This window comes from Rhinopithecus roxellana, chromosome 1 (genome assembly GCF_007565055.1).
Source record: "Rhinopithecus roxellana isolate Shanxi Qingling chromosome 1, ASM756505v1, whole genome shotgun sequence".
Classification (NCBI taxonomy): domain Eukaryota; kingdom Metazoa; phylum Chordata; class Mammalia; order Primates; family Cercopithecidae; genus Rhinopithecus; species Rhinopithecus roxellana.
Genome location: NC_044549.1, coordinates 124,303,320 through 124,317,674, shown reverse-complemented (window position 1 = coordinate 124,317,674; position 14,355 = coordinate 124,303,320). Strand labels below are relative to the sequence as shown.

Below are 14,355 nucleotides of genomic sequence, written 5' to 3'. Positions count from 1 at the left end.
GAGGGCTTTGTAATTTTTATAGACCTCTTGCCTTCATCTTTATTTCAGAATTAACCGCCTTCTTATCTTAAGTCATTTAGTTCATGGACTGCTTACTCTTGGTGAAATATCTTTGTTGAGGACTCTGAAGGTTTTCACTTCAGAGAACAGGACAGCTGAATACCACATTGTGCATGGAGGTCAAAGGTCGGCACTGGAGAGAAAACCCAGCTAATGCATTGTGAAAGACCTTCAGTTTTATGGGTGAGTTTTCCATGCATGTGAAAGTAAGCACATCTCTCACCTATTACAGAGCTTTGAACAAAAGAACGAAAAGAAAAAGGAATCTTAATTCTTAACCAATAAGTGGATGAAGTAAAGATCTTATTCCAGAGAAACAAACCATACACAGGTGTTCAGGCAAGGTAAAAAGCCACTCATGACATGCCCCAGGCATGACGTCCTGCCCACTTACAGATGAAGAATGAATGCAGGAAAGAATAACAGGGAACTGAAAGGATTTAAACTTCTCAAACCTTCACCTGCAAATGCCAGCTTTACCAAACATTTTTGAAAGGCAGATGTTCTACTCAGTTTTTACAGAATCAGGTACTGAAGTGTCTATAGTGCTTTGCAAATATTAATACCTGACCATTTTCGTAACCGGTTATTGCTTTCAACACCCCATGAGATTGGATTGCCATATTTCTGTGTCAAATCCTTACTGATGCACTTTCCATTCAGACAAAATTCCATTCTCTCTAAACTGTCTTATACCCATTATGTGCCTCTCAACTGCCAGTGAACTTCATTCTTCTTCAAAGGGGGGAAACTAAGGCTGGAAGATTTGCCTTCAGTCGTGGAACACATCAGTGAAAAAGCCAGCATTAGATGTTTAGGTGCTTTATCTCTTCAGTGCTAAAAATGCACTCCAACCTGGGCTGGATATCAAACATATACTTAGCAGGACATCAATCCTTTCCCTGGCTTCTCTGACATATTATTTTACATATGCTTTCCTCAAGATGCCTCCTGCCACATCACCTCCCCAAGGTTGGAAGGCAGAACAGTTTTTGTTATCTGAAGATACATATCTTAGAGAAAAATAACAATTTTGAGAACACAGGAAATGACTGGCTAGGAAATTACTTTTGGTATTAACATGCTTTTCTTGGGCAACTATGAGTGAAATTCCTGTTCTGAGGCTTTATGATCAGTCTAGGACTTTTGGCATAATCCTTAAAGAAGTCAAAAGAAGGAAGATTGAAATTTAAAGAAGAGAAAGTTAATCAAAATCAAACTGGTTTTGTTTCTAGAGGAGATGCCTTCAGGCAATAGACAGAAATAAAAACATCCTGCTCTTTCTTCCATCCTATTCTGACACAGGGTAGATCCAGACCACTTCTCAATTTAGTAAAGGGGTCCTCACAACTTCACCCCACCCTCCAGCCCTCCTCCAATCTCAGAAAGGCAGGCGGGCCAAAAATTCCTGCCTGCCTTTCTGAGATTTGGAGGTGACAGCCCCTCTGGGCATCAACCAAGTGGTAGGTGTGAGTAAATATAAGTTTCATCAATTATTACTCCGAAGAGTTGAAAATGAATAAATACAAGCTATGACTTGGGCACTAAAAATATGTCCTCTGTCTCACTTAGGGAGAGCTTATTTAGATCTCATACAGATTTGGACAAAGAAAGACACAGAAAAGACCTAATTTGGTGGCTTGCAAGCCCTTTTTTAAGAAGAGCAATCGTTTTTACTAACACTTTAACCAGAAGTCCTCAATGTAAGAAACAGGTAAACACAGGGCTGCTCTGTTTGAAAGGGAGGCAGAGGCACCAAGTCCACCTGCCCCTCTTCCTCCACTCCCCACCCTGACTTGGTCAACTCTCATACCACGAACAGTTTATCTCAGTCATTTCTCCCCTATCACTGATGCACCAAGTCATCCAGGCAGATGGGTGTTTTTCTGCTTTGGGAGACTTCTGAGGAAGGGCTTTTCATACCTTCCTTAGGCACTCATTACATGTAAAATCCTTGCAGCAGTAGGTCTTTGTTATAAAAAAATTACACAGAAAGTTGCCAGTGAACCTCAGTGTCATTCAAAGTACTAAACTCAATGGAGTTTTTCCTGATACACTTCTGCTTTTCCAACTTGAGTCTTCACACCCATACCTACAGTGCATTGTCAAGTCTAGTGTCAGTTTCTTTAAGATGGAGCAAAATTTTAACAACATAAAGCAATCTGAAAGCGAAATCCTCTAGAGTTTTATAATCTCCTCTAACCCTTCAAGTCCTACATATAACTCAGCAATATGCCTTTTCTTTTCTTTTCATTTTGGAGACAGAATTGCTCTGTTGCTCAGCTGGAGTGCACCTTGATGTCCTAGGCTCAAGTGATCCTCCAACCTCAGCCTCCTGAGTAGCTGGGACCACAGGTATGTGTCATCATGCCTGGCTAATTTTGCTTTTTCTTTTCTGGAGAGACTGGGTCTCGCCATGTTGCCCAGGCTAGCAATTTCCCTTTTGAAACATCCAATATAGTCTTTATGGAAACAACTTTCTTTTTATGTTCAAATTTCATCAATTTATGTAATAATTAAATTATCCAAGTTCAACTGGCATAAACAGGCTTGGGAGCAAATGCAATTCTAGGAAAGCATTCAACTTGATTGGTGGAGCAGAAGGATGCAGGCACACTTGAGAGCAGCCTGTTGGCAACCTGTGCTCCGTGTGCAGAAGGCATACAGTCAGAGGGAATAGTGAGCAAGTTGGTGCAAAGGCTGTGCTCTATCTGATGCCCAGAACCATTTTGGAAAGACAAAAGTGAAATTCACAAAGCTGAAGACATCATCACAGCTCCCCTTCTGACTTTTGCTGCTTTTCAATATATTTCTCTTTGCTTCACTTCTGAATATTTTGCTAAATGGGGATGAGGAAGTGAGGCTAATAACCGTTATTGCTGATTCATTGGGCTGAAATCACATGGCCAGCATTATTTAACTTTATGACATTATTTCACTGGTAGAATTATTCTCAGTTAGAGAGAGTCTTTTTCTTTTTTTGAAATGGAGTCTCATTCTGTTGCCCAGGCTGGAGTGCAGTGGCATGATTTCAGCTCACTGCAACCTCTGCCTCCCAGGTTCAAGCAATTCTCCTGCCTCAGCCTCCCGAGTAGCTGGGATTGTAGGCACCTGCCACCACACCTGGCTAATTTTTGTATTTTTAATAGAGACAAGGTTTCACCATGTTGGCCAGGCTGGTCTTGAACTCCTGACCTCAAGTGATCTGCCTGCCTCAGCCTCCCAAAGTGCTAGGATTACAGGCGTGAGCCACCACACTGGGCCAGAGAGAGTCTTAGTTCAACTTTATAAAAGGGACATGGGGTAGCTAAGAGCCCTACCTGAGCAGACTACTATGTCAAAACCAGACACCAAACCCAGGAGTCCCAGCTTCTTTAGGGGGCTCCTATAGGCTCCACTGTCTCCCTGGCAAAGCAAATTTTTTTCCAGGGTCTTGTGGACTCTCTGGGGATCAAAGCTGCTTTTACAATGAATAGCTCTGTGCAAATTCCCAGAATTAGTTTCTCAGATAGCAGGAATGCTCCTAAACCAGGTTGCGCATGAGTAAGCAATGATTTCCTCCCTCCTGCAAGAGGCTCACGGCTAGTTTCTCAGACAGAGGACGTGACAGGCCACTTTTGCCCCCTGAGGTTCTGAGGCCAGGAGTAGAGCTTGGTGGAGGCTGGTAGGTTCCCTGCTGAGGTAACTGAGGTGCAGCAGCCCAGATTCCATCTCCCTTTCTAAACACTCCACACATGCGAATGCTGGAGGAGCACAGCTTTGCCAGGGATTTCCATGTGAAAACCCCAGAAAAGAAACAACTTGAAATATCATGGCAAACATGAGATGCACCCATAAAAGATGAAAGCAATTGCTATAAACCACGTGAAAAAGCTGGTGTTATTACGTATACCTCCTCCTTCACACTGAATTCGTAAGAGTGAGAGGAGGACCCTTTTAATGGGACAAGGAACATTAATAAATTAACATACTGCTCATACACTGCAAAGGTAATAATTCCAAAACACATTATGAGCACTGAGAAGAGTAGTCTTTATGAAGTTTTCTCAGTCAGAGAGCTGCCTTTCCAGGGAAGGCAATCTACAATCTTCCCCAGGATCAGCTCAACACTAGCCTAGAAGGCATCTGCAAAGTTGTTAGGCATGAATCCCATATATTGGGGACCCACTCCGGTGGGGTTGCCATAAGGAGCTCTGGGTTCTGGAAGAAGGATCCCAGGATAAGCACTCAGTAACAGCTGGCATGGGAATCTGAGTTGGCAACCCAGGACCTGGAAACTACAAGGATGTTTACCTAGAACTTATGAAGAGAGAAGCTTAAATGGGGGAAAAACAGTACAAATTATGGGCACCAAATACATATATAATATAGGAAATGGGAAGAAATGGCAGAAACTTCCAGAACATGAATGTGTAGCATAAGGTAAACAAGAGATTTCATTAGGGAACTTTTTCCAGATAAGAGTGAGGCATCCATTTCCAGGGATCTGATTAACCACTCAAGCACTGCCCTTCAACCACATATCAGAGGGAATAAATAGGAGCAGGATCTAGGATGTGTACCCTGGAACACCCTCTGCTGTCTTCGCCACTGTGTCTAGGGGCAAAATTCCAGAAATCCATGGCACCCAAGAATAAATCCCAAGTATGTGTTCTCCTTCAGGGCCTTTGAGCCACAATTCCACCCCCTGGCAGAAATACTACTTCTGTTTTAAAGCTGTTAAAAACCTATTTTTAAAATCATACAGTTGGCAGATCACCAAAATCAAAACTTGATAGTCTAGTATAGTCTTACAGAAGAATTTAAAATAATCCATGAGAAAATGTTCCAAGCCTGAAAAATAACACTTTCACACACACACCCGTACACAGGCAGGACCATGTGTGTGCGCGCTGGGGCAACTGCTTGCACAGTCCCAAGAATGGGGGCCCAGGAGGATGGCGAAGATGACAGAGTGGGATGGGCCATATGTTCCAATTTCTTTATACATTACCTATTGATCCACTGCCCCATCAATTCTCTTCAAGATTTATCTCAGGCCCAGGGCTCTTCTTCTACCTTCATACCTGAAAGTCTCCCTTCTTCCTGAATAGTGTCTCCAAATTTCTTCATTTTTATTTTTTTGAGACAGGGTCACACAGGCTGGAGTGCACTGGCATGATTAGAGCTCACTGCAACCTCAACCTCCTGGGCTCAAGCAACCCTCCCACCTCAGCCTCCCAAGTAGCTGGAACTAATTTTTTGTTCAGCTAATTTTTTGTATTTTTTTGTAGAGATGGAGGTTTCCCCATGTTTCCCAGGCTGGTCTTGAACTCCTAGGCTCAAGCGATCCACCTGCCTCAGCCTCCCAAAGTGCTGGGATTACAGGCATGAGACACTGGACCTAGTCATTCTCTCCAAATTTCAATGCAGTCTACATTTGAACTTCCATGAGTTTCCCACACTCACTGCCCTCCTAATGTGCTGCTCCCTGACCTGGGCATAAATCTTCCTTTACATTTCTGACTTGCTTACTTCCTGTTTCCAGCCACTGTTATTCCCCAATAACTGTTAAATACCCAATTCTATTACAAGTTAATCATAGTGTGGATTGGAATAGGTTGTCTTTTGTTACGTTTTTAGTGATTAACAGAATTTCTTGGCACATAGTAGGCAATGAATAAATACTTGCTGGTGGATTTGCTTCCATTTTATGTACCTGTTATGTTTCAGGTGACGTGATTTAACCTAATCGGAAGGGCTCTGTGTGTGACATGACACAGCATAAATATGGTATGTCCAAAGCTGTACTGCTATATTAGCTCTTACAATGGTATCCTATCAGCTATTTTTTGTCATCATCAAAAGATCATTACTAAGTTCCACATAAACAACACTTGGATAAAATCCCCTAGCCCCTAGAAACTTATAATTGGACAAAACTATCACCATATGGTGAGTAAATATGGGGAAAATATATATAGATATGTCTAAAAGCAAGGCTAGGCATGGTGGCTCACACCTGCAGTCCTAGCAGTTTGGGAGGCTGAGATGGGTGGATTGCTTGAGCCCAGGAGTTAGAGAACAGCCTGGACAACATGGTGAAACCCTGCCTCTACAAAAAAAAAAATTAGCTGAGTGTGGTGGCATGCACCTGCAGTCCCAGCTGCTTGGAGGCTGGGGTGGGAGGATTGCTTGAGGCTGGGAGGCAGAGGTGGCAATGAGCAGTGATCGCGCCACTGAACTGTAACATGAGTGACAAAGCCAGACCTTCTCAAAATAAATAAATAAATACAATAAAAGTAACTGAAGGCTGGGGAGCCTCATTAGCAGCTCTTCTTTATAGGAAATGACCATCTCAAAAGGGAACTTGATTTTCAAGCTTGCAGAAAGTACCCAGCTCTTTAGATTTACATTTAGTCTAGGGAGGAATGGCTGTATAGCCAGCCAGAGCTGGGTTTGAATTTCTGCTCCACTACTTACTGACTGACTTAGGACAGGCACTTTCCCTCCCTGAACATATGCGCACATCAGAAAAATGGTCATGTCACCATTAGCCTTCAGGGCAGCTGGCAGAGTAAATAAGATAACAAAGAAAACACCTATAAAGCACCCAGCTTGGTACCCAGGAAATCAGAAGTGGATACACAACTTTCCTCTTCTCCCTTCTTTTGAATAACTCATCCATTATTAAAATGGCACCTGCAACAATACACTAAGGAGGAAAACTGGTTCGTGAGAAAATTCATACTTGCTGTATATCCTTTGTAAGTCCATGGGATATATCAAGCATTCCTTGATTATGCTCAATACTTAAGGACCAGTGGCCAGGCTGTTGTGTATGTGTGTACATATGCATGTGTGTGGGAGGGATATTTGATATTCTTTCTTTTTCAATATTTCTTGCCCAATCATGAATCAGAGCCTTTATGGGATAAAGGCTTCCTAAGATGTAAATGTCCAAGAATTGAGCATTTCTAGGAAATTCCTGAAGCATCCCAAGAAAGTTAGGCTGAGGATGAATTCTCACATCCTACACATGCTCCACAAGTGTAGAATTATTCGATTCTGCTTCTATGGAAAGGGCAAGAGCAAGGACAGCCTAAGGACTCTGTTATTCCATGAACTAAACATGAGCTGACACTGACACCCAGGTCTAGAGGAAACAAGTCAGTGGCACTATCAAAGACCTCCAGATAGGATTCCTCCAGACAGCAGTGAAAAATTCATTCAGTTGTTTGTCTCAGAGGATTCTGTCTTAGATACGAAGTCTGTGTGACTGATGAAGGCACAATGATGGTGGGTCTAGGCAGAGAAGTTGGAAGATGACACAGAACCTCTCAATTGGGAAAAACTTCCCCCTTTTTCCTCAAATAAGCTCTTGTCCCTCTGGAAAACTCTTAGTTTCTCTTCAAAGCCCTAAAGAAAATGCTACCTCCTCTAGGAAGCTCTCCAGGACCACTCAAAGTATGGCCCCTGCTTGCTTGGCTTTCAGTTACTGCACATATGACCTGGTATCACAGTTACTTGCTGCCTTCTGCCTCCTCCACCAGACTACATCCTCCTGCATTATCCCCTCTCACATTTCTCATGGGTTGAAATAATATATTTAAAGTATTTGCTAACATTGATTGATCTGTTTTCATTGCAAGAAAACATAGCTCCTAAATGCAGGGACTATGGTCTGCCTTACTGCTCACTATTCTATCCCCAGTACCCAGAACTTTGCCTGGCATCTGGGAAGTGCTCACTAGAGTTTGTTGAATGAATGAATGAATGAATGAATGAATGAATGAATGAATACATAAGTAGAGGTCAGCTCCTTAGGGTTCTGTCTGTTTCTCCAGCACCCAGCATAGTGGCTGGCACAAAGTTGTCAGGGAGGAAAGGTTAAATGAACAAAATTGCTTTTTAAAAAATAATCTTTTAAGTTTTAAAAAGTGGTCTATTTTTATGTAAATTGCTATCCAAACCAGGAATGTATAAATATGCCATCCTCATTAGCATAGAATTTGGACTGAATAGAAACCTGAAGATGGGCAATGAAGAATTTAAGCAAAAATTAGAGATATATTCTAAGCTGGGAACTGTTCCATGTATTATACTCATAGGCATCCTCATTGGAGTCCTAGTAAGACGGAAGAAAAAGATGCTAAAAAAACAATCTAAAGAATTTGGGAGAGACTCTTGCTTCTGGGAATGACTTCACGTGGTCATGATTTCACTTATCAAAGCCCACATGTTTAAAGCATTCTGCTCTTCATATTTTCTCATTGTCATTACATCCTAGTAAAGTAGATCAATCAGGAGCTATACCCATTTTTTAGAGAGGAAAACTGAGGCTAGAGGCTATGCAATCTCTGTAAGGTCACAAAGCTAATTAGTAGTGGGGTGAGTTCTAAATCAGGTCAGCTGACTCCAAGTTTAGTAATCTTCCCACTCCCCACTGGTTGGGTGGCAATTATAATTTTCACTTCATTCCAACTACAGCCCCGGGCCAACTCTAAACCTTTGCTGAGGCCGCCAATTACTCTCAACTTCTGCATCTTCAGCATTTAGTATTCCTGGGACGTCAACTGGTATTGGTAACAATAGTCTCCTTATAGCATAGTAGTTAGGGGTTGGCTTTAGAGTCAGACAGACCTAGGTATGAGGACAAATCCCACTACTGTGATCTTTAGTATGTCTACTTAACCTCCCTGTGCCTCAGTTTCTTCAACTGTGAAATGGGATGATAATAATATATACCTCATATGGTTGTTGCGAAGATTAAATGGAAAAATGGTTACAAAGCACTTAGTACAGGTTGTGTTTTACAGCCTCATGTTAAAATGAGAAAAGGTGATTAGCTGAGATGTTAGACACGGACTGTCCCCACTATTAAGATGCCTTCTGCTCATTAAGTCCCCCCCTCATTCCTCCCAAGCTCAGGGCAGGGGCTTTGCAGGAAGAGGTTAATCCAGCAAGTGTGGTTTGCCTGTGGTGTGCGTGCCTAGCCCCATAAAACCCTCTAACGAGAGGCAGCTCGTTGGCTTGGCTGTCCCTAGGCATTCTGTCCTCTCACAGAGGCTGAGTTTGTGCCAAGCCGAAGCCCTCTGCCCCAGGGAGTCTCTGTAGGTTGAGTCAGGCAACTGTAGTGAATAAGTCTTGTTCCCACTGATCCCCAGGCTCTAGCTAAGGGTTCTTTCCAGGAGGGAGTCTAGGAGTGCTGAATGGGATAGATGCCTGGACTTCCTGCTTGGAAGACACTGAAGGACAGTGTTTGCTGAGACAGGAAGAGAAGGAGTCTCCAGGAGAGACCATAATGTTTGAGATACACAAGAACAGTGCTTGTGGGCACAGCCTTCCATAATAGATGGAAGAATCCCAGGCATCCAGACAAGAAAGACATCTGCTCTGAAACAATGAAGAGGCCATGGACTGATCACAGCTCACTCATCAAAAGCTGGTCATGGAGATACCTGAGGGCCAATTAAGTCATTCATCCAGATACCCTCACATCTTCCCAGTGCTGCCTCCTTTGGAGTTTAAGGGAAACCTGATCCTGGAGGGTAAGCATCTCTTTGATCCCTGCTGGCCTCAGCGAAACATCATTTACAGGGAAAGTTTTGAGCCCTCCCTAGAGCAAAGGCTTGGGCTAAGCTCTCCCTCTGTGGATTGGAGCCAGGCTAGTTGAATTTTATATGTGAAGTGTGGCAATTCGAGGAATAACCTCCACTTTACAACATCCCCTGTCTCCTTGCCTACCAATAGCAATTGGCCTGAAAGTCTTGGGCTTGGATGGAAAGGAAACCACAGGCCTAACCCAGCTCCACCCTAGCAGGCTGGGTAGGTGTAACATGACCTGCTCCTCAACCTGGGCTACGGCAGACAGGTACCCGCCCTGGCACACCTGCCCAGAAGTCTGTTTCTGGTAAGGAGGTAGGTGAGTATTCAATAGCTATGGCCCCAGGATAGGGCACTAAGCTCTCTTTATAAGGGCAGGTTCCCGAGATGGAGTTGGGTAGAGGAAGGAGGCAGGGAGAATATCAATTCAAAAGAAAGAATGGGGTAACCTAGAAAAGGCTGTTGAGTAGGAAGGAAAGAATGATAGGCTCAGAGAAAGAGCATTGGGGTCACTTAGAGGACTTGCACACCCTCTGGGCATTGGGGAAGCAAAGAATTTAAGAGTAGAAGCAGTGCAAATATTGTTTGGGTGGCAATTATAATTTTCCTTGGGCACACCCTATGTGAATCTGAAGTAGGCTCTAGGTGGGGTGGCAGAGGTGGAGGAAAGAGAGAAGGTTATGAATAGTTCCTTCCCTTCGCCTTCTCCAGGACCCTGTGGGCTGTCCAGGACTCAGCCCAGGATCTCACCTGAAGTAAGAGGTCCCTACATGGGTCTATTCTCTGCTCATCAACTGGTTCCTTTTATGACACCACCATACCTACCAGTCATTTTGGCAAAGTGACCCCAAGGACCCAAGTCACATTCCAGGGGCTGCAGGGCTGCATTCTGTCATGCTACGGTAGGGGAAAAAAGTTTGGGGTCAGCGGGCCTCTGGCTTCCAAGGGGCTCCTGGTGCCCACGGTTTTGCAGGGCAGGAACGGAGGCAGAAGATGCCTCTCTTTTCAGGCCTGGCCCAATTCTTTGCTTTTACCCTAGACCTTTGTGTGCACAGTTGCAACTGAGACCCTGGAGGGTACTTGGGGCTCCCTTCGAGGCAATATGAGGAAGCAGGCGCATGTTACAGGGTGCAGGTCTGGGTTGTGTGAGGTTTGAGGTGGGAGTGGCCAGAGCACCAGGCACAGGGCCCAACCTCCAACTTCCCAGGTCTGCGGGAGGCTGAGGGGAAGGAGTGTGTATATGGAATGAGAATAGTGAGGTGGGAAGCCTCCCCTGCCCACCGCCCTGAAAAAAAGCAGAAACCCCAGCCCCCTTTCTCAGGCCCGTGGAATTTCCTAATTCTCCCTTGGAAGTGCAGTTTCCAAGTCAGCTCAGAGAGTCCCAGGGCCAGCTGTGGTTACACTCACTTCCCCTTTATGAAGGAGCCTCTGTGCCTTGCCCTCACCTTACAAGACCAGTCCCTCACTGTGCGTCTCCCCAAATTGCCCGGCTCTCCGATCTTTCACCCCTTCCCAGGGTAGAGTACCAGGCTTCACTCTCTCTCGGAGGAATCCAGCCAGCAGTACGGTCACAAATTCAACGTCCCCTCCCTCCCGTTTCATCCTTCTGCCTCCCACCACCTCCTTTCACCCCAGGACGACCCCCGGAGCTTTCCGGAACTAGGGTGACCTTGGCAGGGCCGACCTGGGGCTGCAAGCCCCTCCTCCTTCCATCCGCCTGGTCCCCAGGACCCCCGACCCTCACAGCCCGGGCCCCCACGCGCCACAGCCGCAACCATCGAAGTTCAATCAAGTTGCGCTATTGTCTCAGCTCCGTCCAGGTCTCTTGGGCGCCTAAGCTCCTCTCCTTCCCTTTCCCTCCCTAGAGCCTTCCACACACCCACTCCCAGCCCCAAATGCCCATAAGCCAAACGTCCAGGAGCTCAGAGGCTCCAGCGGCGCAGGCACTCCTCTGGCGGAAAAGCGAGAGCGGCCAAGACCCTCCTTCTTGCGGACCCCACACCCACTGCCCCGAGACTGCAGCTGCGGCGGAACTTGGGGGCTGTGGCTGGGCGGGGGGTGCCACAAACCCGAACCCAGCTCTGCGGTCTGGCGGTGAGGCCGGGGGTGTGGGGGCGCTTACCTGCGGGGGAAATTCACTGTCCTTCCGGATCTGGGCAGGGGCAGATGAAGCATCTTCCCCGGCTCAGGCGGCCATTCACCGGGTGGGCACCCAGTGCCCCCCTGGACCGCTCTCGCCCGACACCCGGGAACACCCGAAAAGGTATGAGCTGTGGGCCACGCGGAGGGTCAGAAACCGAACCCTCGCCTGCCCTCCGCTCCCTTTTCTCCCCACCACCCGGGCTCGTACTTACGGCTCCAGCTGTACTTAAAGTGACAGAGCCCCATTTCCCCGCCGCTGACTTCTGTCCCGAGCCCCAGCGATGCAGGCTGCGAGCGGGCTCTTTAACGCCCAGAGCAGGTAGACAAAGAGCCACCGCAGCCTCCTCCGTTCCGGTGGCCTCGGAAGCCTGGAGGTGCCGACGGGGCTGGGGGCTCGACCTCCACCTGGGCTGCTCTGGAATTAACCCCTGGGATGCCAGCTGCGGTCCCTTGGGCTCTCTTACTCACGCTGCACTGGCAGGACGGGGTGTGAGCAGCGAGCCACTTCTCTCTGGGGCACGGGTGGGTAAGGAGTTGGGGAGGCCTGGGCAGAACCTTCTCCATAGAGGGCTTTCTCCCAGCCTCTTCCTGGCTCCTTTCCAGGCTTTTAGAAATTTCTAAAAATCGGAGAATGGGTCAATGCATTGCCTAAAACAAGGTCCGTGAAGGGGTGTGGTGGGACACGAAGGTCCGATAGGGGTACATATTGCCAGAGGTTGGCTCAGGACCCTTCTGCTCACAGCCGGGAGCCAAGTAGGATGGTGCGACCTTCTGATGTGCTAACAACCTCAGGGGGTGGGGCCTAACATCTCTCCAGCATTCAGGAGACCACAGATTAGGTGAGGTGTGCTTGCTGGGGGAAGACTGTGGGAGAGAAACAACAGCTCACACCACCCAACGATGTGTGCCTTTATCCAGGACCCATTTTCAGCTGACTGGATAGGAAAAAAACAGTGGGATCCAGTAGCAGGGCCCTCCCATTGGGTTACTCCCCGCTGAGGGTTCTCCAGGTAACTTCACTCTCTTGGTTCCAGAGAAAGGAGCCCTGTTGGGGAATTAGCCTGCTGCCCTCACCCTTGCTTCCTCCAGTTCTCACTCTTGGCTCCTGGAAGGGGTTAAGTGTCTATGGTTGGGTCCCAATCCCAATATGAACTGGGCAAACTGGGAAGCCTACATTCTAGAGATGGACAAATTATACCTGCAGTTTCTTTAAGTGACAAAAACAACAGCAGCAATTTTTTTAAGCCCCCTAATGTGCTGAACTAAGATGACTTGGGACCGCAGAGCAGTAGTCTCTAGCGTTTGGGCCGTTCGATGTGACTGAGCCGCACATACAGATCCAGGTCACATGTGTTTTCTTAGGCCTATCTTTCCAGGCCTCAGTTTTTACCAATGTTAAGGGAGAGGTTTGCACTCCTGAACTCCTCCTCCTTGCTCTCACTGCCTTTAAAGAGGTCTGGGTGGTGCTTTGAGTCCTAGGAATAGTCCTTTCCCAAGTCCCCCAGCAATGCAGGCTGTCCCTACTATTTTCAGCCCACAGGTCAATGCACTTTGGGTAACTGGACAGCCCATCTGCCCCTACTACTCTGGCTACCCAATGCCACTGACCTGGGGCTGCAGCTCTGGAGTGATGAACCACAGTTCTTAGAGGGCGGAAAACCTCAGCAGAGGGACCTCCGTTTCTGGAGAATGGAACAGTTTAAGTTGGAGGAAGGGTCTTTGTTTCTGAGATTGCATATTGTGGCCAAGTTTTCCAAATGTGCTTGATCAAAGGGGAGTAAAGGGCTGCAGTGATCCTAGCACCAATCCCTCAGACTTCCCCCTAGCATAGGGGGTAGACAGACTTTTATTCCCTTTACTCTGTTCTAAGTGGTTTGGGTGGTAAGACTTAGAAAAGATGCACCAGCTCCCAAGCAGACCAGCTCTGAGGGGGAATCAGAGTAAGGCAGATGGTCCTCTCACATATTCTTCCATTTCATTCCAGAATGATGTCCCTGGCCAAGCCCTATCCTGGCTCTCCTGTTCTGATAATGTCCTGAGCCTCCCATCCTCACCACCACCCAAAACAGGGTGAGCACAGTGAGTTCTCTAGGGAGGCTGTGTCCATGCAGCTGTGCTGGAGCTGGCCTGGGTCATCTGGGGAACAGCTTACAGTGACGTGCCATAAGGGATTCTCTTTAGCCTCAGCCAGCATAGAATCCTGAGTAAAATGACTTTGTCTCAGCCAAAGGAATGTCATCAGCAGGGGATGTTTTTCTCCAGATCTAGCTGTAAGCTTTCCATAAGGTTTCCTCCTTTGTGGTTTTCTCGGCAGGGCCTGGAAGGAGGGAGATCTGAGGCCTGAAAGGGGTAGACATAGGGGTTTACTTGGAGGGACAGGGGTCTTGTGCATGGAGCTGAGCTGTTCCTGAACATTCCCTCGCAGCCCCCCAGAGACCATGTGGCTCGATCCCTCATCCTGATACCTGGAGGCCTGCCCACCCTCCCTTCCACCCTCCTCCCGCTGTGTTTCACCTCACACAGGGACTGGAGGAGCAGATCATAAAGAGAACAAGTCTCAGCCAGTAG

General features: G+C 46.9%; 1 protein-coding gene across 14 annotated transcripts in view; it reads right to left on the bottom strand.

Moving 5' to 3' along the window:
* NAV1 (neuron navigator 1) overlaps positions 1-14,355 on the bottom strand; it is a 289,741-nt gene that overhangs the window by 74,957 nt on the left and 200,429 nt on the right. Inside the window, exon 1 of one of the 14 annotated variants that reach the window (XM_010378866.2) lies at positions 11,768-12,009. The exons of the other annotated variants lie outside the window; for them this stretch is intronic. Within the exon in view, the coding sequence (XP_010377168.1) occupies positions 11,768-11,820 (53 nt within the window). The 5' untranslated portion in view covers positions 11,821-12,009. Of the gene's footprint in view, positions 1-11,767; positions 12,010-14,355 lie in introns of those variants that run through there. 14 annotated transcript variants of the gene reach the window in all.